Raw genomic sequence first — 25,990 nt, 5'->3', positions numbered from 1 at the left:
AATTATGAATCGTGGCTTTTCTTAAACAGAAAGGTTTAGCAAATCTACTTTGCTTTAGTGTATAAATGTCTAGATACTATAGCTGTATTTAAGTGAGTTGATAGTTGTTCTTCTAGTTTTGCCTAAAATATCTCTTGACAATAATAGGAATCTAGGTTGAGGACATCTTGCCTACATTGAATGGGAGTTCATTGCAAGCAAGTTCAGAACCACTCAGTTCTAACACAGTACAGCAGTAACAGTTGTAAGGGGAAGATCACATGTGGGGTGCGTTAGTTAACAGTTCACAGTGGCAGTGAATACAGTGGTGGCCAATTAATATTGGACTAGTTTGTTAACATACTTGTGTATTGACAAATTAAACCAGTGTTATGATCTAAATATGACTGAACAGTGAACATGATACCCAGTGGGAAGTTACTGAATTTGAGACAAACACAGACACATGATTTTGTACAGTGTGGAATTGATCTTGATTCATGCAGTTTAATATATTGCATCATGACCAATGTATGTTTGTAATATTTAAAATCAGTCGTTGCTAGTTGTAGTTAGAAAGTTAAAGTTGTAATGATTAAACCAGATTTAGATTGTTACATTAATGTCATGTAGTATTTGTGGCCACCACTGTGTAGAGAGCTCACTGATGAAGGCATTAGCTGTTGTCAACTTGGCTTCATGTCTTGGTTATTAGACAGATCCTGCAAACCATTGTGTGAGCACAGTGAAGGGTTGTTTGAAGATGCGTATGAAACTGTCACTGGCAGCAGTGTGTAAACTGAATGGATTCAATGGAGTGCATTGTGCTGTTAGTACAGTATGGGATCATCAAACAAGGCTCCTTATTCAGACAGTTACGTGAATTAATATCCATGGTTCTATACACAAGATTCCAGTAAAGTACCTACCTTTTAATAAAAATAACAATTTGGCCAATATTGAATCTATAGAAAATAGTAATAATACAAAATAAAAATAAAAACTATTGACACAAGGCTTGGAGTCATGAAGAATTATTCCAGCAGTTTAGATGAACAGGTGTTGGTGGCCACCTGGTGCTAATTAAACTAGTTTGTGTCAATTTAATAATCTGCCAAGCTATTTAGCAGCTAAAGATATTTTCAGGAATGTACTGACATTGACTATTAAATATATGTTTATTTTTGCAGACCATGATCTGTACTAATCTTGGACTGTCTTCGCTAAACAAATGTTTGATAGCCCAAGATTATTGTTGATCAGGGTCTGTGAAACCAGCCACTCGTGTACTGCTGGCAGGAGGGCTAAAGCTTGTGAATAATATACTGTATAGATCTATGGATATTTAAAATAAGGGTAACTGTCTGATGTAGTGATGTGGTGGTATTGTGTAGACAATGCTGTATTACAAAAGGGCTATCTGAGATCAGACATACTGTTAGCCCAATTGGAATACACTATTTGGCACAGTATATATCAGCACATCAGTAATTGCACATTGAATTTTCAAATCAGGTTTTTGGTTAAGGACCTTTGCTATACTATCTCAAAACTAGTCACTATCGTAGTGGACTACATATTAATAGCCTTAATTTTCCTTTTTTTTTTTTTTTAAATGGCAAAACTTTCACGAGCCAGGCAGTATGATGTCATCTGTCTGTGTCCAAGTCTAGCTTACACAGTGTGTCAGATTTTTAAACTTGTTTAATGTTGTATTCTGTGAAAAATATATAAACTAATTATAATTGTAACATTTAAAAAAAGGTTTTTTTTTCTTTGTTAGACCACTTTCTTTTAAAGAGTGGAGGGGACTGCACTTTTATCCAACAGTTCATTGAGTGCCAGAGTGAGTACACAGTATTCTTTACACTGCCTTTTCTAGCTGCTCTAATTAAACTGTAATAAATGGGACAGAACTGGAAATAGGGAGACTCTTCATTCTCGTCCTGTCCAAGTTCAAAGGCTCCCAACTACAATTCTGTATGCAGCTGTGACTCAGAATAAAGGCCATGTCTTTCACTTTCAGTTTGCTCTGATTGCATTACTGTTTTAAATGATAATTTTACAAAGTTTACAGGTATTTTAAAAATGGTTGCATACTTGACTTTACCCAGCCTTGTTTAAACCTCTCGCCAGGTGCTTGTCTCGTGATCAAAGCATGGATCGGTGTTCTGCTTTCTGCTCACAATGCAGCTTTATAAAAGCAGAGACATATTAGTGGAGGTGTCTGTATGTTAACTGGTCATCCCGTTAGGATGAGATCTGGTGTAGGTATTGCTTGGCTCAAGTTCATGACTGCGATAACCTGCTTTGGCTTCAGATTTCTGGGATATTGAAGGCTATATATTGGGATCCACCTTCCTGGTTTGGTTGTCCTGTGCAAGGGCCTCATTATTAAATTGTTGAACTATTCTGTACATACTGTGATGACTGCTGCTTATGATCCTGATACCTAGGCAGAAACACATACAGTTTGTTTTTTCTTACACGTGTGCAATAGCTTCATGTGGTTCCATTGACAGGGTTGTCCCTCTTGTCCATTTAGATATTAACTGAATGAGTCTTCAGTAGGCAAAGACACTTCTTCTTCAGCTCTGCATGCCCCAGTATGTGCAGTGGCTTTACGTGGTTTATTAGTCACTGACCATTCCCCTTAACTCCTGATGGGTGCAAATGTGTTGGCAAAGACAGCTAGCCAACAAAAGCCACTGCAGTATGAAACCGTGAAGCATCTTACACAAGTAAACTTTAAAATGTTGACTTTTACGTCTGACAGACGAGGAAAGTTAAATGTTTTAAACATGTATTTCCTTTTTTTCTTTCTGTTTTATTTGAATTTGGTTGCCCTTCTGATTTTAGAAAGGATACAGTATTTACTTTAAATGTTGCTGTTGTCTTCTTCCATAGTGGAACTTGTGTGGTGCTCAGTCTGCATCTGGGAATGTTTTAGTTAGGGAAGGGAGGGAGGTATGAATGCACACTAGAATATAAAAAAAAAAAAAAAAAAAAAAAAAAAAAAACAAACCTGTAAAGTAATAGTAGATGTACACAGCTTTGTCCCTTCTGAGAACAATGTCCTTAATACTTGTGTATTTATGTTGTACTTGGTAAACCTTTACTGTTCAAAGTTTTTGTTTTTGTGTATGTGTGTACATCTATCTTAGAATATATACATTTATTTGTGTGTGTGTGTGTGTGTGTGTGTGTGTGTGTGTGTGTGTGTGTATATATATATATGTATATATATATATATATATATATATATATATATACAGTACTGTGCAAAAGTTTTAGGCAGGTGTGAAAAAATGCTGTAAAGTAAGAATGCTTTCAAAAATAGACATGTTAATTGTTTATATTTATCAATTAACAAAATGCAAAGTGAGTGAACAGAAGAAAAATGTATATCAAATCAATATTTGGGGTGACCACTCTTTGCCTTCTTGTTTATTACATTCCACATAACAAAGTCGCAACTATATATATATATATATATATATATATATATATATATATATATATATATATATATATATATATATACACACACACACACACACACACACACACATATACAATCTATATAAAAATCACTACACAACATTTTCAGGAAGTTGGGCACTGTTAAAGTGAGGCATTTCAGAATGACATGCTTGCCTTTTTTCTGTCCCATAAGATTCTGGCTTGCTCTAAGCAGCACAACACGTTTTTGTCCCAGGTGGCTTTCCATAGAGATCATATCCGTGTGTGTGCATTATCTGGTTTGTTTACTTGTTGTCTAAAACTTTTAAGTAGAGGCTCAAGACCTGCTGTGTTAATCTTTTTTTTTTTGTATATTAATATTGCATATTACACAGAGCTCTTTTTCATTTTCCATTTTTTAAACTGTCGCGCAACTTCTGGTGAGGTGGTAAATAAGTGTAAGGTATTTTTGTCATTTCTAGCGAATACGATTATCTGATTTTTACAGTAATACAGTTGGCGCCGCTTTATCAGGACACCTCAAGAAGTAAAAATATCCCCATTTAAGGAAGTGGCTGTCCCAATTAAACGAGAGGCATTTGAGATGACCTTAGTCACACTTTTTTGTATCTAAATGAAAAGAAAAAGAATGAAATCGTGTCATGATTAAATGTTAACTGCATAATTTAAAATCCAAATCAATTGTTTTTTTTTATTCCTAAACAAAATGATTCACAGTTTATTTCTACTCGAAATGAAAGAATGAAATCGCATCATATCACAAGGCGAGGCAACTGCGATGTTGACACGACAACTTTCTTTGCAGCAGCAGCCTGAGAAACCACAGGAGACTCCAGCTCCTTCAAGATTTCAATGTGGTTTACGCAATTTACACAAGTCACAGTGTAATGATGTACCCACGTGCTGTGTGCTTTGCAAACAGCAATCTCCGTTCATTATTTAAAAATACTGTATCCTAATTAAACGAGTGACATCCCAAATGACATAAACGTCTCTCAGAGTTGTGTCCCATTTAAGTAGAAATGCCGATTTTATCAGTATCCTGATTAGATGGTGCTCACTGTAATGCAAACTCTGTTCAGTCATTGTAACTTGATTTCATGAAGACTGTCCACAAGAAAGCTGCAGCCATACACAGTAACCATTACGTTATTGTCTTGCGTCCCAATAAAGAGGCAGAAATTAATGACCAACTGAACTGGGGAATGGCTGTTGTTAAGATTATTTGGATTGCACAGGCATGCTTGTGAATCAGTAGGTCTGCTGCATTGTGATGGAGTTTCGTTCAGCATTAGAGTGACGTGAGACTGCTGGCAAAATCATAAACTATCTTGACTAAATCTTTACCATGTTGACCAAAATTGTGCTCTTGTCAGCCTGTCATCATAAAGCAGTTTGTGGAGAACATTGTATAATTAGTGCAGTCTGAGGTCAGGATAAATGATTCAGATCCATTTGTCATACAGTCAGAGCTGCCAACAAAAAGAAAACCCATTGTCCAGGGCCTCCCCTTAGTATACCCTATATGGAAAACCTTCCTGACAGTATAATGAAGGGATGAAATATTTAGCTACATGTAATGTTAAAATGACAGGTGTCTGTTACTTTTACATTGTTCCCCCTAGCAACTAATGGGTATTGTGAGGCTGAGCTATTCAAAGCATGATATTGGGGCTGTTTGTATGGGTTTAATTTAAACTATGCATGGGTATTTGTTATGAGGTGCAGGTCGTGGTGAACTTCTCTTTCATTGCCTTGTCCTGTGTTGTAATGTGTGTGGTTACAAACATACCTGGTTGTTCTATTCCAAACCAATAAAATGGTGTTTGCTTTAGGGTTTGTATATTTATTTTGAGAACAAATGTAAATTAATTATTTTGCATTTTTACTAAGCATTTTTGACTTTTTACCTTTAAACGTCCATGTCACTGTTTTTTAGTTCGTTAATTTGCAGTTATCTCTCATAATAATAGAAATTAGGATTCAAATAGGAAATTCCATTTGAGACTGTTGTGTCCTGCCTGTGAAGAAAACGCATTGCCTGTAGTATTTCAGTATTCAAATAAATATTATATAATGTAAATGAACTAGTCTCATTACAATAAATATTCCATGCAGCCATATACACAAATCGTTAATTATGGGTTTTATTCATTTTGTTTAATCTCTCAAGCATTTGTTTTTCTCCCCCCCCCCCCCTTCAACAGCAGTAAAGCAGCTGAAAGGCCCAGTAGATTCCACACATAACAACAAGATCTCCAGTTTGGAAGGTAAATGAATATGCTCTGATCCTACTGGCCATGTCTGTTAAGACCAATTCTCGAAATCCTTTACAGCTTGTCCTCTAAATTATAGGAGATTATGCCTCTGTGTAGTTTTATCTTGTAATAGAATACATCTACTGTATAGATATTAAAGAATAATGATTAGTGATGCTGTTGGCTATGTCCCGGTTTTTTTGTGTGCAGTTTTGTCTTTTAAATAAATGCAGGATACTGCCTACTTCATAAGAAATAAAAAAGAACTAGACACTTGAAACAGTTTCAGCAAGCAGCAGTCATGTTCTTGTATTGTGCTATTGCATCTTCCAGTGGTGTTTTCAAAGTAATTATCACAGTGATTTTTAGTTTAGTCCTGGTTGTGCTGGCAGACAAACGGGTTAACATGTCAATACAAAAGAATTGAAGCAAGAGGATGCCTGTTTTTTTTTGGTTGAGTAACAACTTGTTTTTTGGAAACTGTGACTAAATTTTCAAGATCTGTGCTAGTTTTAACTCTATATTGATTGCCAAGTTTATTCATTTGCATATTATAGGGTGTCATTTTAATGTTTTCATTTAATGTGCTATTGGGTAGTACACCCACCCCTCGTTATATCGCCTGTCGTTATATAAGCAATAATACCATATTATATATATACACACGCATTGCATAATGACACAAAGCAAATTGAATATCTATGCTGGAGCGGTTTTTATTTCAGCCAGCAAGGTGTTCACTTGTGGCAGCAATGCACTAGCAAAAGTGTTGGATGTTGGATTCTTTCAATGGAGCGGGTTTGTGCATTTGAGAAAGGAGAGGAAGACTCATGAAATTAATTGGAGACTTAAGTTGATGCAAAGCAATTACCCTCCGCAGTACAAATTAAATAGGTGTGCTGCTTTTATACAGAAAATGAGAAAAAGCGGGTTGCTTAGAGGAATTATATTGGACCCTGACCCCCCCCCCCCCCCCCCATAAAAACGAGGGAGTGGTTGAACAGTATTTGTTAACCTATTTGTTTTTCTTTGGCGGCCCTCGATAAATAGCAGATTTATATTGGACCCCAACACCCACAATATACCGAGTGGGTGGTTGTGACAGAAATACAATGAATCTTGGTTGTAAATCTCCCTCCCGACCTGTGAAGATGCTAAGTAGCGATAACAGAGTTCTTTGGATGAGCTGGTCTGACAGTTCTTTCCCAGGGTCGGGAAGTCGGCCAGTCTGGAAGGCAGCAAGACTGTTGCAAAAATGTATTGACCTGGAAGGGAAACGACGTAGCAGCCGCAAATTGGAGAGGCGGTTGCACTCGTTTACCAAGGGGCCAGGCACGGTCTAATTCTTTCATGCACTGCATCACTCCTTCACCTGTATACCTTCAACCATTTTGCCACTGTGGTGTATTTAAAACAGTTTTAAGTGCAAGGTCCTAACTGTACAAAGTAATTAACCTGTAATGTGGCATTTAAAACTATAAATGCTAATGCAGTGGTTGTTGCAAAACACTGGTACAACACTTTGCCTCAATTGCAACACAAAGTAGGCTTGAGTGATAACTCAGTATTCTTCCATTTTAATACTTTAGGATTTTCACTAACTTTTAAAAAAAATATATATATTTGAGATGTAACAGTTCTAGTTGAATACTGTCCTGTTCTTACATGCTGTGCTGTGGGTGACATGGTCTGACTGCAGCCAGCTCATTGGAGTGAGTCTGAACTGGACCACAGGAATACAAAAGCATTTCTTGTATAGCGTTTGGTTGAAACATCTGTGTATCCCAAATGAGTAGAAATAAGCAAATCATTTTAACACAAAAAGGGGAGCCAATGATAAGGTTGCTAATGCCAAGAGGCAATGCAATGTATTTTAAAGCCTTGATTTAGAACTATTAACATGTGTATTATAAATACAGTATTAGCTGTTTTTTATGTTTTTATTGTTCTTTTTTAGGTGTTGTTGATGTTCATCTAGAAAACAATCAAACTGCAGAAGAAAATATTTTAAGTAGTCCTGAAAGACTCAAAGGTAATTTGATTCATAGCACAAAATGAATTATCTGACTTGCTGAACAGTCTATTTTCCAGCCATTTTTAGTCCTGGATTATCTAGTGGTTTTAAAGGAAATTAATTAATTGTTCCTACCTTAGGGGTGTAGAATTTAAGACGCATTTCGTTTGTTTCCTGTATCCAATCATACAGCCAGCCAACATAATAAATCAAGTGTATCAAGGTAATGGGCACTCCTAGAATCAGGATGGATTTGCTATACAGTACAGAGTGAACATACAGTTACACCTCGCTATTAAAATGTAATAAAGGGTACCTAACTACTTAAGGTACATGGTTGAAACATTTAATAAATAATTTTACTAAATGTTATTTATTTTGTTTCTCTTCTGTGCAAACTGTTCTAATTTACTGTTTTATTTTCCAGTAGGTTTTTTTTTTTTTTTTTTTTAAACTCAATGAAATGAGTTCCATCATGTTGCATGCATGTTATCTGAGGGTTTGGTCATTTACAGCATGCAAGTCTATTACAGGGGTAATTTAACAGGGGTTTGTTTGGATACTGCAGATGATGGCCTTAATACTGAATGCTGGGGCGGGCTTAATATTGCAGTCAATAGAAACAAGTTAGAACTGTAAAAAAAGTGGCTTTTATTGTAAACTGGCCTTGAAGCAAGCTTTCACTTAATCTGTGAACTTCTGCAATTAACAGGCAAGCAGGTTAGCAAGGTGGTTGGCTTTGCTACAGTGTGTACCTTTTGGAGCAGCTGAACCCCAGGAAGATCGTTAACTTATATTGAATTGCTGGCTTCAGAGGCATGTACATAGAAGTGCTCGTCCTGTACAACGTCATCAGCATTCTTTTCTTTCACCAGCCAAGCTTATAGACGATGGGCATCTGATGAAAGTGATGGAAGAAACCAAGCTTGTAAAAGGTTTGTGGTGAAGTGAACTTCTTTTAATGTCTGCTGTGAAGTGATACGCAAGCAAGATGCGTTTTAATGGGAAAATCTGCGTGGACCAGCAAACTGTTAATATTTAGGAGAGTTTGAATACAGAATCAATGTTAATGTTAATATACAAGGGAATTGGAGCAGGGGTCACTGCTCAATTGGGCATTATTTTTTCAAATTTTTTTTTTTTAAATAAAGTTTGTTTTCAAACCAGTTAATTTATTACATTCTGGAACAAAAACTATTTTCAAGATTTGTTTTTTTTTGTTCCCTTTCAGCCTGTTCTCTGTGTCACTCACTGTGTCATTGTTTTCAAACATACAGTAATTTAAATAAAAAAAAGCACGCTTCCCATAGCCTTACACCTCAGTTGTCAATGACAAAACATTACATCACAGCCAGCTAATGAAATTCAACATTACATTTAGCTTGCTTTTTCAGAGCAGCCAGCGAATCAGAATTCAAATAGCACTGTATTTGCCTTCAGTTCAGGCTTCCACCTTGTGGTCGGCTACATGCTAGATCCACGTTACATGATCAGTCTTGTATTCGCTCAAAATAAACAGGTACTCTTATTAACTTATTAAGTTATGTAGACAGAAAACAAGCTGTAAAAGCATGTGTGGCAAGTGAAGTGCTTTGTTAATTATCAGAGGTTTTTAATGATTCATGATTTAATTGTTTTAGTGTTTAATTTTCATTAATATATCCAAAAGTATGTAGAAAACTTGCAGGTGTGTACATGTTGTTGTTGTTGTATGTCTTACTGTGGAATGTGCATCCCGATGTTAACAATGTTCCCTGTAGTGCTTAATAATAGTGTTCATATGTAATTGATTACTTGGAGAGGATTGTTTTCTGCATATCTTCTATTTAAAACAGAGTAGCTATGCAATAAAAAAAAATATGTAGGTTATGGTAAATATATAATGCTTTGAAGAGGTGTTTGTCACAAAAAAAGTTTTTTTGGTATTACCTTTCAAATATATGGCAGATGTGTAGAGCCCTGGACATTTTTTTTTTTTTTTACGTTAAAAGCATCACAAAGTTGAAAGGAGGAACAGAACAGAGAAAAAAAATGGCATATTTGATGGAGCCATGATCTCGATTAGCTGCAGAGTTCATTTCAGACAAACACTGCATTAAGTTATTGTCCTATGAACACCAATACAATAGCCTATTTGGCCAGACAAAAATTGAACTGAGATGACAGGTGTCCTAGGAACATAAGAACATAAGAAAGTTTACAAACGAGAGGAGGCCATTCGGCCCATCTTGGTTGTTAGTAACTTATTGATCCCAGAATCTCATCAAGCAGCTTCTTGAAGGATCCCAGGGTGTCAGCTTCAACAACATTACTGGGGAGTTGGTTCCAGACCATCACGATTCTCTGTGTAAAAAAAAAAAAAAAGTGCCTCCTATTTTCTATTCTGAATGCCCCTTTGTCTAATCTCCATTTGTGACCCCTGGTCCTTGTTTCTTTTTTCAGGTCAAAAAAGTCCCTTGGGTCGACATTGTCAATACCTTTTAGAATTTTGAATGCTTGAATTAGGTTGCTGCGTAGTCTTCTTTGTTCAAGACTGAATAGATTAAATTATTTTAGCCTGTCTGCCAGGGCTAGGTAGGTAAATTAACGTTCCCTTTTCGAAGATGGCCACCAAACACCATTTATGGGAAAATGAATACCAGAGCCGTCGTGAGGGAGAGAAGAACGGCAGCACACAAGGGACCCCTCAACCCTGCCTGCCAGGTTAGCAGTGCGAGCATGCAACCTCAAGGACTCTTGTGCCCATTAAAGGCAATGAGGGATCTATCACATTAAGGTGATAGAACCTGGAAAAAGTATGCGGCATAGCCTAGCTAGCCACTTTACAAATCTCAGCCATGGAGGCACCTCTAAAGAGGTTTTTGAAACAGAGGAGGGCCCATGACGTAGACACACCTCTTGTGGAAAGTGCGGCTACCCGTCCAAGTGGGGGTAAGCCAGCACCATCATACGCCGTTGAGACTGTGTTCGCAATCCAATGCGACAGTCGCTCCTTCGAAAGGGGCTGTCCCAAGGTCTGTGTCCTGTGGCAGACAAAGGGCTGGTCAGAATGACGCAATGCTTTCGTCCTAGCCACGTAGCATCTCAATGCCCGAACCGGGCAGATGAAATTCAACTTCCTATCCTCCAAAGTAAACGGTGGTGGATGAAAGGACTCCAGTTCCACAGACTGATTATTGTGGAAAGCTTTGACCACCTTGGGGAAGAAAGCAGGGTTTGCATGCAGTGACACTCTACTACCATCATCCCAAATACGCATGCAGGAGCTATGCTTAGCTATGCGCCTGTAGCTCACTAACCTGCTTTGCGGAGGCGATAGCCAAGAGAAAGGCTGCCTTCATGGACAGATACTTCAACTCAATGGAGTATATAGGCTCAAACGGGGCCTGAGTGAGAGCTTCCAGTACAACCCCAAGGCTACATTCGGGAAGAGTAGCCCTCCTAGGAGGGCGCAACCACCGAGCGCCTCGGAGAAACCAGGTAGCCAGAAAATGCACGCCCGTGGACTCTGAGTCAAAGGGGGCATGGCAAGCAGAAATAGCCACTCGGTATACCTTCAGTGTGGAAGGTGATCTACCATCCCCAAGCAGATCTTGCAGAAACTGCAAGATGACAGGCATGCGGCAAGAGATTGGGTCATGACCATTAGTCAAGCACCAATACTGGAAATATTTCCACTTATAGGCATACAACGACCTAGTGGAATGCTCCTTAGCATTCTGTGAAGTACCCACAACTGCGTCCGACAGCCCTAAGACTGACCAGTGGTCCCTTTTAGGGGCCAGACCCACAGATGGAGCCTGCCCGGCTCCGGGTGCCAAAGCATGCCTCTCGTCTGACTGAGGAGATCCAGGTGAAGCGGGATCTCCCAGGGTGGGCCGTTCAATAGCTGGCACAGGGCTGAGAACCAGATTTTCCTGGGCCACAGGGAGAACTGACACCTTCTCTGACCGGACCTTTTTGAGAAAAGTAGTGAGTAATGGCAAGAACGTGCAAAGGAGCGCTCTGGGTCATACGTGGGTTAGGGCGACGACGCCGAGTGGACCGCTGAAGTGGTGGAGGGAGTACCACAGGGGGCAATGTGTCGTCTCCGCTGAGGTGAAGAGATTGACCTGCGCCTTCCCGAACTGTTCCCAAATGCGCTCCACCACCTGAGGGTGGAGCCGCCACTCAATCGGGTACGGACCCTCCCTCGAGAGTAGGTCCGTCACCCAATTGTCCCCATCCGGGATATGCGTCTCCTGAAGGGACAGCAGGTTCCTTTGGGCCCAAGTCAAAAGCCTTAAGGCGAGGCGAGAAGATGCAACCCTGGGGACCGAGGCCATCCTGGTGGTTGACATACGCCACCACTGATATGTTGTCCGTGTGGATCAACACATGCTTGTTCGGACTGTAAGCAGCCACGCTGCATCTAGTCCTCTGTGCAAGCACGAGGACACGCAGCACAATCAAAACAACAAGGCCCCAACTGGCGGCCCGAAGGTGGCTGGTGGGCTAACTTGACAATGGGGACAAGGCAAGCCTATCTCCGGTGGAGTAACAGCGCTCTCCCAAGTAAAAAAGGGTGAAAGACACACACTCACTCCTTTAAAATCAATACTGCACAGGCAGTCGACTCACAAATGACAGACAGTAAAGACAAAACAGCCTGCAACACAAGCAAGCAGGTGCTGAAGGCAGTATAAGAAAGAGAAAAAGGCTACGATTTAGGAGCTACTGATTCTGTGAAAGCGGCAAGCCAGTGTTCAGCTCGAGTGCAAGGGAACTAGCAGCAAGCTCAACACAGCACTTTAAGTAATAAAAGGGCTCAATGCAACACAGATGGTCTTACCTTACCAACTGGAGAAGCGAAAAGAGGTCGATCCTTGCCTGCATGACGGTTTTATTCCCTCGGTAGACGGGACCGAGGAGGTCATCCAGGGAAGGAGGGCCTATCGGCAGCTTTGATTAGTAAAAGCTCAGTGACACCTACCAATAGGCAGGCGTATATCCCATAAATGTGTTTGGTGGCCATCTTCGAATTGAAAGGGAAGTGTTGTTTAAACAGTATTACTATTTTGTATTATGCACTTTGTTGTTTCATTTATTTTACATACAGTACTTTGTATAATTAGGACAGAACATTAACAAGAGACTGGTTATGCATGTATTTCAATTACAAGTTTGGGAAGAAACTAATAATTAGTTAAAAATTAAAGAGGTAACCTCTTTGCTAAACTGTGATAAGTATCTGTACTAGTTCAATACCAATCAAGACAGCTATTGTGAGAATGAGAGATTGTACAGTATATGTGGGCTACTGTATATCAGCATGATTTTAAAAATGATAAATTCCTGTAGTGCAACAACCATGTAAGACATGTAACGAGCAATTATATCTAATTAGGCATATGGTTTTCATTTCTGTATTTGTCCTATCTAGAGGATTTTTTTTTAACATAGTACAAATCTTTTCCCTTAGTAATACTATATATTACTGCAAGGATTACAATTGTTACATTTACGAAGAATATTGCATTTATGTTAATGTATTGTGTGTAAACAACATGAGGGACGAACACACACCAACCAACATAGTCTTGCAAATTAAAACGGTCAGATGAAAATAAAAATCCATGCAGTGAACCTCCCCTTTTAATAAAATTGTTGCCCCGCCTTACCTTTGCCTAGTTTTGCATTACTGCGCTTGCGGGATCAATTTATTTCCCGGTCAGCTTATTTCCTACGACACCGGTTTTTCATTTGGTTCAATCAGCCGTTCTGAACTTTCGGAACTGGAGCCGAAAATTCTGGTTCTGAAGAAAATACGGTTCGGATCCCTGGTTGTCCTACAAGCTAGGGTATAGTGAAAAAAAAGAAAAACCCTTTAGAAAAGGGGTACAGTAGTCATTTTAAGTGCACAAGTGCATTTAATCTTGTCCAGCAAATTAGGTTTTACAACTTTACAGTGGCTGTCACAAGTATTCACCCCCCCTTGGACTTTTCCACATTTTATTGTGTTACAACATGGAATCAAAATTGAGTTTTTGCCACTGATCAACACAAACAAAGTCCATAATGTCAAAGAGAAAAGTAAAATCTACAAATTCTTCTAAATTAATTACAAATACAAAACTAAAAATAATTGATTGCATAAGTATTCACCCCCTTGAGTCAATATTTGGTAGATGCACCTTTGGCAGCAATTACAGCTATGAGTATTTGGATAAATCTTTTTAGCCCATTCTTCTTTGCAAAATTGCTCAAGCTCCGTCAAGTTGGATGGGGACCTTTGGTGAACAGCAATTTTCAACTCTTTTCACATATTCTCAATTGGATTGCGGTTCGGGCTTTGACTGGGCCATTCCAGGACATTGACCTTTTTGTTTTTAAGCCACTCCAGTGTGGCTTTGGCTTTTTGTTTGTGGTCATTGTCCTGCTGGAAGATAAATCTTCTCCCAAGTCCCAGGTCTTTTGCAGACTTCAGCAGGTTTTCCTCCAGGATTTCTCTGTACTTTGCTGCATCCATCCCTCTGTCTTCATGAGCTTTCCAGGCCCTGACACAGAGAAGCTTCCCCATAGCATGATGCTGCCACCACCATGCTTCACGGTAAGGATGGTGTTCTCAGGATGATGTGCGGTGTTAGGCTTGCGCCAAACATAGCGCTTAGGGTTGAGGCCAAAAAGCTCTATTTTGGTCTCATCAGACCATAGAATCTTCTTCCACTTGGTCTCAGAGTTTCCCCACATGCCTTCTGGCAAACTCTAGCTGAGAGTTGATGTGAGTTTTTTTCAAAACTGGCTTTCTTTTTGCCACTGTCCCATAAAGGCCAGTTTTGTGAAGCACCCGAGCTATTGTTGCCATATGCACAGTGTCTCCCAGCTCAGCCGTGGACGACTGTAACTCCTTTAGAGTTACCATAGGCCTTTTGGTGGCATCTCTAACTAGTGGCCTTCTCGCCCGGATACTCAGTTTTTGAGGACGGCCTGTAGACAGATTCACAGTTGTGCCATATTCTCTCCATTTCTTAATAATGCACTTTACTGTGCTCCGGGGGATATTCAATGCCTTGGAAATGTACTTATATCCTACCCCTGATTGGTGCTTTTGAAGAACCTTATTCCGGATTTGTTTCGAATGTTCCTTCGTCTTCATGTTGTAGTTTTTTTAGGAAATGTACTAACCAACCGTGGGACCTCCCAGAGACAGGTGTATTTAACCTGAAATCATGTGAAACACCTTAATTGCACACAGGTGGACTCCATTCAATTAATTATGTGACTTCTTAAGACAATTGGTTGCACCAGAGCTTATTTAGATGTGTCATAGCAAAGGGGTGAATACTTATGCGATCAATTATTTTCTGTTTTGTATTTTTAATTGATTTAGAACAATTTGTAGATTTTTTTTTTTTCACTTTGACATTATGGACTTTTTTGAGTGGCAAAAACTCCTAATTAAATCCATTTTGATTCCATGTTGTAACACAATAAAATGTGGAAAAGTCCAATGGGGGTGAATACTTTTGAGAGCCACGGTATATGATTTAGAAAAATAACTTGAATACATCTTATTAATATATAAGGTTCCTCATTGCCACTGAATTGCATCCCAAGTGCATGTACTGAATATTAGTAAATGGTAACCACCTGTGTTCTGTAGTTGATCTATAATTTGGAAAGCGTGAAGCATATAAACATGTCCTGTGCATTTCTCCTGTAAAGTATTCTATTACATGTGGTATTGCAATATGTCTGTGCTGGAGGTTCCCTTGGTATCTCACTTGCACAGGGGCTTGCATTTCTAACTGGGGCAGTTATTTTAGTACTCTTGTCAAGTCCTCTGTCGCCTCAGTTATAAAAACTGGGTGACACCAAAAAAAGGTTTTCTAATGCAGTTTTCCAAGATGCTGTACAAGGACAGTTCTTTTTACACTTACAATGCCAAAAGTACGGTTATAAAACATTCACCACCTGCTTGGATCTTTCAGTTTGTGCTTCTGCCATCATAAAACCTAATAGGTGACAGTGAAATCCTGAGCTGCAATCGGATCTCTTGATGGCAGTTTGCAGTCAGTTTATACTTCATGATGATCCAACTCTGCAGGGCTTTGTTCAGATGCCATTTTTTATTTGTGCAATTTTTGATTCCCATTTTATTAGTTGGAATCAAAAGATGAGATAGCTTGCTCCTTACAAAAACAAATGTTAATACAACTGAGGGACATGAGGACCCTGCACGTTATCCATTTTGTAGGCATGCAGAATGTTTGTCCAAATGCTTCAGTCATTTTATGTATATGTACAATAACACCGTGTAACAATTTTTTTTTTTTTTTCGTTCCTGGGTAGTAAGTGTTATTTCCTAATTGCTTATGCCTCAAAAGTATAGAAAATGGCTATTATTCCCCACAAACTTTGCTTTTGTGACCAGGACAGTGATATCTCAAAATATCACTATTTCCAATGGGAAAACGGGCAAATGTGTGTCTTTTCGTTCACATAAAGTCAGAAAAAAACAACATATGAATCCAAATTAACATGTATTTATACGAAAGTAATACAAAAATGACTGCAAAAGATTTAGAAGTGAGTAGTTTTTCGAGATTTACGATTATACTGTATTTACAGTATACATAGTGTAATAGTACAGTGGTATCTGGCTAATAGAACAAAATACTGTATAAAAAGACTTTTCAACAATGAATTTGAATGGTCCTCTGCAATTTAATTTCAGCTACAATTTTTTTAATTCCATTCCCTGGCGTTGATATCCCTGTATGGAATAAACAGGGTCTCCACTTTTCTTGAAGTATAGCTCTTGTGTGGCACTGTTGTGGATTTGTGAACAGCTTACATCAGTGTCCAACTGGCAGGGAAACAGCTGAGCTCCTAAAACTATTTTAGCAGGCAGCTGAATTCCCCGTTGGAAGTGAAGATCGGATATGTGACCATGTGTGGTGAATAGAAGCATAGAATCTGTAACAAGTAGGGAGAAACCATTCATTAAAACAGGAGGGTAAAAAACAAAGTTGGGAAGAGAACTATTAACATTAAAACTGTGAATGTGAAATATAATTGCCTGGTAACCCAGATCAGGTTACAGAGCTGGCTACCCCTTCAGAGTGGTGTCTTCTATCTCTCCTTAGAAAACCAAGTAGATGCAAAGGAATCGGACATGTCAGACACACTCAGTCCCAGCAAGGATAAAAGCAGCGACGACACTACAGGTACAGTGCAGAATTTCACCTGTTTTTAAACTAATAGACATTGTTTGAATTGCATTGTAGTTTATCATCAATTCTTTCATCTTTTTCTGCTACTTCTTGTGCACCATTTGAATTGTACAGCAACAAATAGTTTTGCTATGATCTAACAATTATAGATGTCAGCAGGATAGTGTGAACTGATTCTAATTCAGTTCCGATTTATGAAGCATTTATGTTTTGAAATGTTTAAAAAATATGTTTTACGTAATGTTTATCTCAACCAAACTGTAACTGAGAAGTAAAAATCTGTCGCAGTTCTTAATTGAGACAGTAACGTTGAAAGTGTGGATCCTGTCCCAGCTCTCTTTAAGCCTCTCATTTCTGTTGCAGACGATCAAATGGATGAACAAGAGCTGAATGAATCTCTGACGAAGGGTTCTCTATTAAAAGGTAATACCAACATACATTTCTATTGTTAGTTTAACAGAACGATATTCAAACCAGAATCTAGCTTTACTAATCCAATGTGCACAGTACTTCGACTCTGCTCTTGTAGATTCCATGCAGACCACACTTTCATATGTTGTTTTATTCAAACCTACATGTTTATTTACTAATGTATTATGACCTGGCTACATGTTTAAGTTAGCGAATGCTGCACTATATTGATGTCTCCTCTAGTCATGCTGGGATTATAGAGCAACCAGATATCTCACAGGCTGTTGAAAAGCTCCTGAGGAGAGCTGAGTTCTTCTGTCATGACTATATATGGTATTTTACTGGGAAACACTCTTCTCTAGAACATTTAGGAGAACTCTGGCATTGAGTTGATGATTCATCACACAAACAAAAAGGGATCTCATTCCTTGCATTTTTTTTGTTAATGTATTTGCTGCACAGTTTAGAATTGTTTTGTGTTCACACCAGTGATTTATTGCAAAGGCTCTTGGAAATGAGTAGTGCAGCAATGTTCAGAACATTGTGTTATTCTGGGTTCAGTGGAGAGTTCAGAGCAATTAACAGCCAATTATTCAGGGGAAGCAGATCAAGCACTCCGTCTGAAGGCAGTGTAGCCTAAACATCATGGACACACTCCATCATACAGTAAACTGCAAAGGAGATTTAATATCTTAAAGTGCTGGGAGAAATATTTAAATATTCCAACAAGCACTCATATATATTTAGTGTCAAAAATGACCATGAAGATATTCATTCATATAGCAGAATTTGTAAATGACTGCCTCAAGATATCATGCAAAGGAAACCAGTGCTTCAATGAGGTGTGTGGAATAAATAACACATTCTGCTGTACAGAAGTGTTTCACTCCTTTCTTTTAAAAGATAATTTGATTGTGTAGACACATTTATCTATTTTGTATTTACCCCCCCCCCCCCCCCCCCCCCCCCCCAGCCAATTGCTAATTAAAAAATAATTGGATTACATGTTGTTCCTGATCTCTTGAGGAGTTGCTGCATAGGGGACCCTGGTATTGTCTAAGAATTCAAGCTGTACATGTGTGGCTGTGTGAAAATATGGATGCACCCCTCTCACACCTGCCCCGCCACCACTCATATTGTCAGGTTACTGAAATCTGCTCTCTATTTTTTCATAAATAGCTGATTTTATAAAACTCCAGATGAACAGTTTTCTGAAATGCAGATTCTTCACAGTAGAATGGACTGTAGTGTGCATTTTTCTGATTTTAAAGGTCAAGTAGTTAAATTATTTCCATAGAATCATTCTTTATAACTGATTGACCAGCCCAATGACTGTCACCCATCGAGCATGCCAGCTGCCATTGTCACTCCTCATTTATAAGCTCATGAATGTTCTGACATCACGTACAACACAATGTTGGATTGCAGGCCAACGTTTCTTTTCAATTCATATTTGAAAGGAAGTTTACAGAACTCCTCTCTTACTCTGACACACTGTAAAACACCTGTTAGTATTTCTATAATATCCACAAAGGAGAAACAAAACAAACATTTGCATTTCTATGAAGTTTTTCCACTCCTTGTATCTAGGCTTGTTCATTCATTTAGAATATCTACACTGACAGAAAGGTAGACTGCCATATTTATCTATTGTCTATTGCTGCTAGATGTGCTTGTCACAGTAAACTACATTTCAGTAGCTTGATGTGACTATTTACCTCTGTGCTGTTATTACCTCTTTAATTTATTAAGGTCAAAGTATGATGTAATAATCAAAGTTTTCTGTAAATACACCTCCTTAGTATTTCTGTTTCTCTTAAATTACATTTTGTTTCATATTGTATGTCCCTTCAAATGAATATTTAACTTGAATGAAGGCGTTTTTCCAACACAACTTAATAAGAGGAAGTAGATCAGCCCGACTCCTCACAGGACAGCCTATGTGTCATATACTGACTGCGGCTGTTCTGGGCTGGTATAACTTTAGAAGTCTGCAGGTTCACGTTCTAAAGCCAGGATATAAAGGGCCATTGCCACCGTTTGGAACTCTAAAGCCCAGTATACAAAGATGTCTCTCTTTGATTCGATGGGTTACCTCTGCGGTTGATTGTGTGTTACTTAAGTTAATGATGATGATGCATGTTTCCTTTAGCAGAAGCAGTCCGATCAATTCATTTTCAGTGTGGACTGCTGTGTGTCAGTTTTACAGCTGCTCTGTGTGTCTGTGATCCTTCACTGTCATTATGGAACTCAGCTTCTCACTTTATCAGATCATTTAACAGAGCTGTGTCAAGCTTTATCATGTTACTAGAAAATGCAGAGGCATGTTGTACAGTGTCATACACCTGTTTGCTGGCATGTAGAATATTTTCTTACCAGCTGATGAAAACTGGCCATGAAAGGAAACTTCTTTAGCAATTATTGACCTGTAAATAGAAAACCACTGCATGTTACATGCAGCCTGTAATCCCCCAATTGGCCTTATACTGAAAATACCAAACTGGCTAGACTATTGATTGAAACAGATCAGCAATATCTTATTCATGACCATGCACCACCCCAGTCATAATCTACGAGAAGCTGAAAGATGAGGCAGAGGGCTTTGGAGCAGTAGAAGGATGTGGTTGACTAGAAGATTAATAATTGGTGATAGCTGACTGGATCACCTAGCAGTCAGAACTCAGCACCCAAGTCTGATTTTATATCAGGTTTCCGTATACAGACTGTACTAAAATACTGGCAGTTTTGAAGGGTATATTGTGTCTTTGTATATTTGATACTGTGGTGTTGAGACAGTTGAGTCAATTTGATTTCAGCTTAGACCCTGATCATTTATTGGAAGTACAACAGTGTATCAATCAAACTGAATGATTATGTCCAGGGTGCATCTGTTCCCATTTAACTGAAAAAAGCATTGCAAATTGTGCAAACTTTCTAATAAGCAAGTCCTTTAACTGTGGAAACAGCCCAGTGGAAATTCCTGTATTCTTCCAATCCTTTGTACTTGTTGCCAAAGTGTTTGTTTCTGTGATGAGGTAATGTCTTCTGTGAGCAGTTGATAACGAACAATGGAACTTGGCCTCTAACTGGTGACCACTTGTGGTGGTGGCTCCTTCAGATCCTTATCGGATGCCAGCAAAAGTCAAAAACTTAGTGCCGGGGGAGTGGAGGGTATAGTCTTTGGCTCCCAATGCTTTGCAGCACATTGTGCATGTGGGCACGAACATTCTTTCAATATCATTTTACCTCTGATAAGGTTTGATGCAGATTCTTAAAGTCAAAGAAATCTCAGCGTTCTTGATGTTTTAAGACCCTAGTTTATACCAAGGGAAAACAAATGAAACATTTTAGATTTTTTGCAGTAATGCAGATCATATGTTCTGGGAAAGCTATTCTCTCAAAATAAATACTGAAAAGATTGTAGAATACAAGATATCCAGTCTATTTCTAATGATATTTAAACAGGGGGCACACTTTGTCTATTTTTGTTCTATAACCCTGTGGCTTTTCAACTTGCAAAAAAATCATTCCAGTACAGTATGTCATCTTAAATACATGTTCATGTTCAGACTTTCTAATGTTGCTTTGTACATTCTACACCACGATGTACAATATTAAAGTACTGTGTGCTGCTGTTCTTTCTCTCTGTCTTGCTTCCTTGGGTTGTGTTTGCACTCTGTACTGCATGCTCTTTTTCTGTCCTCTGCAACACCAGCTTTCAGGCCCCTTGGCTGAGGCCAGGGCTTCCAGCAGACATGCGAGTGAGCTGTGAGTATAACTGTGCTTCTGTGGGTGTCGAAAGCGCTTCACGTTGAGAACATTATTTGAATGTACAGCAGGTGTGTTTTAACCTGGAGTGGGTGATAGCCAGGGTTGGGGATAATTCCTGTATTTCAATTCCAGTTCCTTTTTTACAATAATATTACAATTCTCATCATTAATCAAAATTGCAGTTAGCAGTATTCTGTTAAAATGAGTTCCTCACAGTGGCAACAAATTACTTAAATTGAAGTCACTGTTAGTATGTTCAGTTGGCTTCCAATGAAAGCAGTGGAACAATCCCAACAGGTGTTTGTCAGATGTCATTGGAAATGGAATTGGAATTGAACCAAGCCTTGGTGGTAGCATGGAAGTTGCTTAGCATGCATACTTTTATTACCACCTTTCAAATCCATCATCAACACGAAGGGTTCCAAGAGAAGTCCCTCCTGTGTTTAAATACAAATATATTCCTTTGGATTCCTGTTATCACATATTTAACAGAATCTTTAGAAACTATGAAATGTGTAAAAAAAACATGGTGGTGGAAACCTCCTGTATTACATTGTCACTGCTCTTTTGTAAAGTTTGTTTGGGGGGGAGAAATTGCACAAGAGTTGTGAAAAGTTCAAAAGCATTGAAAACTTGTCTTAATCAGTACACTGTTGTACTGGGTTTACCTCTGAATCAGTACACTTGGAAGGATCTTGTCTTCCTTTCAAAGACGTGTGGCTCTATTTATAGAAGTACAACTTTAACACGATTAAGGACAGGTTTTTAATAAGCTCATCTCCTGGGTAATTTAATCGTTTCAAAGTTTTTATAATAGTTGTTCATGTTACAATAATGTAGAACAGCACCAGTGCAAAATGAATAGCTGGCATTAAAGAAAGACCCAAGAGACAGTGAGCCAGCCATCTACTAATGAGTTGAAGCTTTGTGAACAGGAGCTTACTGTATAGTACATATCTGCTTGCTTTTCATTCTCTCTGCTCTGCGCCACTGCAGTCTAGGTTGCATACAGCATATTTGAAAAGTATGCAGAGATGGGTAAGTCACGTTTTCAGAACCTAATTGAAGCCATACTCTTGCATGCTACCCTAAGTTCTTGTGAGAGGCAGGGTAGGGCTGGCCTAGATAAACAATTCCAGTTTAGAATTTATTGAGTGATCTTTAAGGGACTATACCTTGCAATGATGTATCACTGAGATGAAGTTCTGTAAAAGGAACATTGAGCATCACATTACTTCTGTTAATAACACACAGCCAGTGTAAGCCCTGTAGAAGCAACAGGGTTTTCCTCATATTTAAGTGGATTCTTTTTATTTCTTTCAGAGTGATATTTTGCAACCAAGCCTACATGTAACTATCTGTTTTGAAAGGGGCACAGTCCCTTTGACAATGCTGTCATGTGAACATGCTCTTCAAGACAGCTGCTGGTGTGAATTAAGAATGCCTGCAACGTTTGGAGGCTCTCCAGAATTAATACAATCCACATTTAAAACAAAACAAATGAGACTGACTGGTTTTATCGACACTGAATCTCAGAAGAAGATACAACCAATTACTTCCTATGCTGTAGGTATATTTGATCTACAAGACAGGAAGATTCCAGGAAGCAGCTTTAATCTGTCATGTTGCATAGTGTTAAGATGTAAGAGAATGTAGCTTGAAGCCTTAGTTCTCACCTCTAAGGGATTGTGGCAAAGTGGCTGCTGATTGTGTGCAGGTGGTGGGTGATGCAGTGCAGGAATAATCACAGCCAGGCAATTGTAATCCAGTTAGAAAGACTTTATTTTGTAATTCCCGGTCTGGTGACCAAAACAATAAAGCTCTTGCAATACACACCTATGCGTAAAGCACAGAGGGTATTTACACAAACGGTTCTTCACAACCAAAATAATAACACGGTATTTATCCGCCCCACAGTAATACAAGACAAAGTCACCAGTCCGGGTGCGTGCTGTAGTGCTCATGGTGGGTGAAAATTTATTAAAGACAGTGAGTGAAAAGTGCAGTGATGATCCAGTTTAGTGCTGGCCCAAGGCGACAGCTCCGGATTCGTGCTTAGCTGTACTAACGTTTTGTACTAAACACACAAACAAACAAAACACTCACAAACTCTTCTATTTGAAGGGACAATCTCCCGGTCCTTCCTGTTCCTCGTATTAGGTGCAGGGCAGTCTGTGGTACCACAACCCATCGAGCCTGCAGCTCTAGGTTTTGCCCCTGAGCGGCTGCATTTGAGCCGTCTTGGTCTGTCTAATAGGGTGATTGACACCCTATACAATGCTAGGGCTGCCTCAACATTTTTCAGACGAAGTGTCTGTCGCGGGGTGAAGATCCCACGACATGTCAAATAACAGTAATCTTGCAGTTCTTGCAAGACCTGTTGGGTGAAGGGAAGAGCCCTTCAAGTTTAAACATTTACCTGGCAGCTGTTTCAACTTGCCATGTTAAGATTGACTCGGTCTCCCCAGGAGCACATTTCCTTGCGGCATAGTTTCTGAAAGGGGCTAGGAGACTTTGTCCCCAGAAAAGGGACGTTGTTCCTCACTGGTGGTTGAATGTCGTGCTGAATGCATTCACGAAACCACCTTTTGAGCCCATGCAGTCCTCAGAGCTCAAATTCTTGTTTTTTAAAACAGCTTTTTTGGAGTTGTCACTTCCGCAAAGCGAGTAATTGAGTTACAGGCACTATCTGTGGCTAAAGTTTGTTTGTTTTTTATACAAGGGAGGTCACGAGTGACACTCCCGGACCAACACTGCGTTTTTACCGAAGACAATTTCGGCTTTTCAGGTCAATCACTCTGGAATTGGAGGCCTTTCACCCTCCCCCTTTCCAATCCTACAGAGACGGGATGCTCCACACACTGTCATACTGACAGGGCACTGGCATGCTGTGTGGAGAGGAAAAAAGTTGCCGCCAATAAGAGCAACTCTTTGTTTGCTCCGGCTCTCAGTCCCAAGGGCAGGCTGTCGAAACAGCACCTATCTCGGCAGCTGACAAAGACTGAAGATGGCGTATCAACTTTCCAAGTTGCCCCCGCCGTTGAAGATAGCTGGCCATTCCACTAGGGGGCAGGCCACTTCTTGGGTGATGTTCCAGGGTGTATCTGTCACAGACATATGCAATGTAGCGGTATGGGCAACTCCCCATATGTTCACGAGGTTTTACAGGATGAACATTGTGGATCCGTTGTACCCTGGATTTGGATTACAGGTGCTGAGGGCTGCTTGGGAGGCTGTTCCCTCAACCATGGATTGATCGATGGATAACCTAGTTACCTTAGGACAGCTAGCACCATTAGCTCAGAAAAGTTGCGCCTGTCTTCACGACAGATTTGGTATATTTACTGTAAATATAAACTTGATGGTTTATATTTCGTTTCATAACACTGGTTCTCTGAAATAAAAATGTTAACCATCAGTCTTCACGGTCGCTGCGGAGCCACGAGACTCAAAAGTAAAAGAGAATTTGCAAATGGCCACAATGTGCTTTTATTTGGGCAACTCACACTGCGTCATGCACTCCCGCGAGAGTTTGTTGGCATACATGCTTCAGTTCTTGGGTTCTTTTAAAGTGAATAACCCGTTAGTGGCGGTTAATATTTCTGTTTCAGATAACCAGGGTTATGATAATAACCAAACATTTTAAACATTCTATTTCAATCATTGTCTCTTATGCTTTTCTTAATATCAATTGCATTGTATTTTCCCTTAATACGAATAAAGAGAAAACTCCCATTAACTCCCTTTATAGTTATTTGTCATTTACTTTGCTTAAACACTGCGTATTTCAGTAAACAAAAGTAATATAAGTAATCATCTTTCATACCTAAATGATCCCGCAGGTTGGTGGTATTTTGTTATTTTGTAAAAAAAAAAAAAAAAAAAAACAACACTTCCAAGGTCTGATGGCATTATTTAAAATTCAATTAAATTGACAATTTAATAAGCAAAATCTGATCCTGAAATGCAGTCTACCGCTAGTCTTTTCTCTAAGTTTTTTTTTTTTTTTTTTTTTTTGTCGCGTTTATTACTCTGAAAACATACGTGCTGAGTAGTGGGCGGGGAGGTTTTTTTTTATTATTATTATTTAAAGAAGCCAAAGGAAAGGCAAAGAATAAGAGGGTAGATTTACATTTTGCCGGTCTTTTGCAGGTTTAATGAGAACTGCATCAGTGTCTGACTCAGGACCTGCCGTCGGTCTGTCTGTGGAGTTACTCCCATTTATTTTCTCGTCTTTCTTTCCTAGTGCTCTTCCGTAGTGTATAAGACAAGGTTATTTCTCGAAACCGTAGCAAGATAGGTAAAAAAAAAAAAAAAAAATCAAATAACCCAAAACTATGGAAGCAAAACAAACAGCCCAAAGCTATAGCTGTCTTTTTTGCTATTTACGCTTTGCACAACCTGATTTGTTCTTTGGTAGCGGATTTGACATATTGTCTTTTTTAAATTGAATTTAAATTTTGAGAACAATCACATGACCTTAATACAGAACTTTTGCCAGAGCTCTCGCTCTGCGTCCTGCTTCCAGATAGACAATCTCTTAGGTCTGACTTACGAATTTATGTTTTGATTGGCAGTCCGCCAGTACTACTTTGCTACGTTTTCTTTTCTTATCCCAATAGATTAGACGCCATCTCTATATTTTTTGCCTTTAGTCATTTAAAGAGGTCTCAGAAAAAACGGAAATGGACTTAGGTGCAGTTGAGACCATTGCACACACATCCCCCCCCCCCCCAGTATCACTTTGGACTCCAAACAGCTGCGATAACTTTGTGAAATCAAAATGGCTTGGACACGATGCGTTCTTCGTAGAGCAAATGGTGATAGCTGTCTGCGCCTGACGTATTGTATTAATCGGC

At 39.1% G+C, this 25,990-nt stretch overlaps 1 protein-coding gene across 14 annotated transcripts in view; it reads left to right on the top strand.

Moving 5' to 3' along the window:
* The window catches only part of LOC121329259 (sarcolemmal membrane-associated protein-like), an 88,924-nt gene that overhangs the window by 47,769 nt on the left and 15,165 nt on the right, over positions 1 to 25,990 (top strand). For 7 of the 14 annotated variants that reach the window (XM_041274769.1, XM_041274768.1, XM_041274767.1 and 4 more), the window contains 6 exons: positions 1,763 to 1,825; positions 5,670 to 5,732; positions 7,678 to 7,752; positions 8,610 to 8,669; positions 16,863 to 16,943; positions 17,313 to 17,372. In XM_041274769.1, the coding sequence (XP_041130703.1) occupies positions 1,763 to 1,825; positions 5,670 to 5,732; positions 7,678 to 7,752; positions 8,610 to 8,669; positions 16,863 to 16,943; positions 17,313 to 17,372 (402 nt within the window). The remainder of the gene's footprint in view (positions 1 to 1,762; positions 1,826 to 5,669; positions 5,733 to 7,677; positions 7,753 to 8,609; positions 8,670 to 16,862; positions 16,944 to 17,312; positions 17,373 to 25,990) is intronic. The other 7 variants (XM_041274774.1, XM_041274781.1, XM_041274779.1 and 4 more) reach the window with 5 other exon arrangements.

Source organism: Polyodon spathula, chromosome 16, assembly GCF_017654505.1.
Source record: "Polyodon spathula isolate WHYD16114869_AA chromosome 16, ASM1765450v1, whole genome shotgun sequence".
Taxonomy (NCBI): domain Eukaryota; kingdom Metazoa; phylum Chordata; class Actinopteri; order Acipenseriformes; family Polyodontidae; genus Polyodon; species Polyodon spathula.
This window is presented reverse-complemented; position numbering and strand designations above follow the sequence as displayed.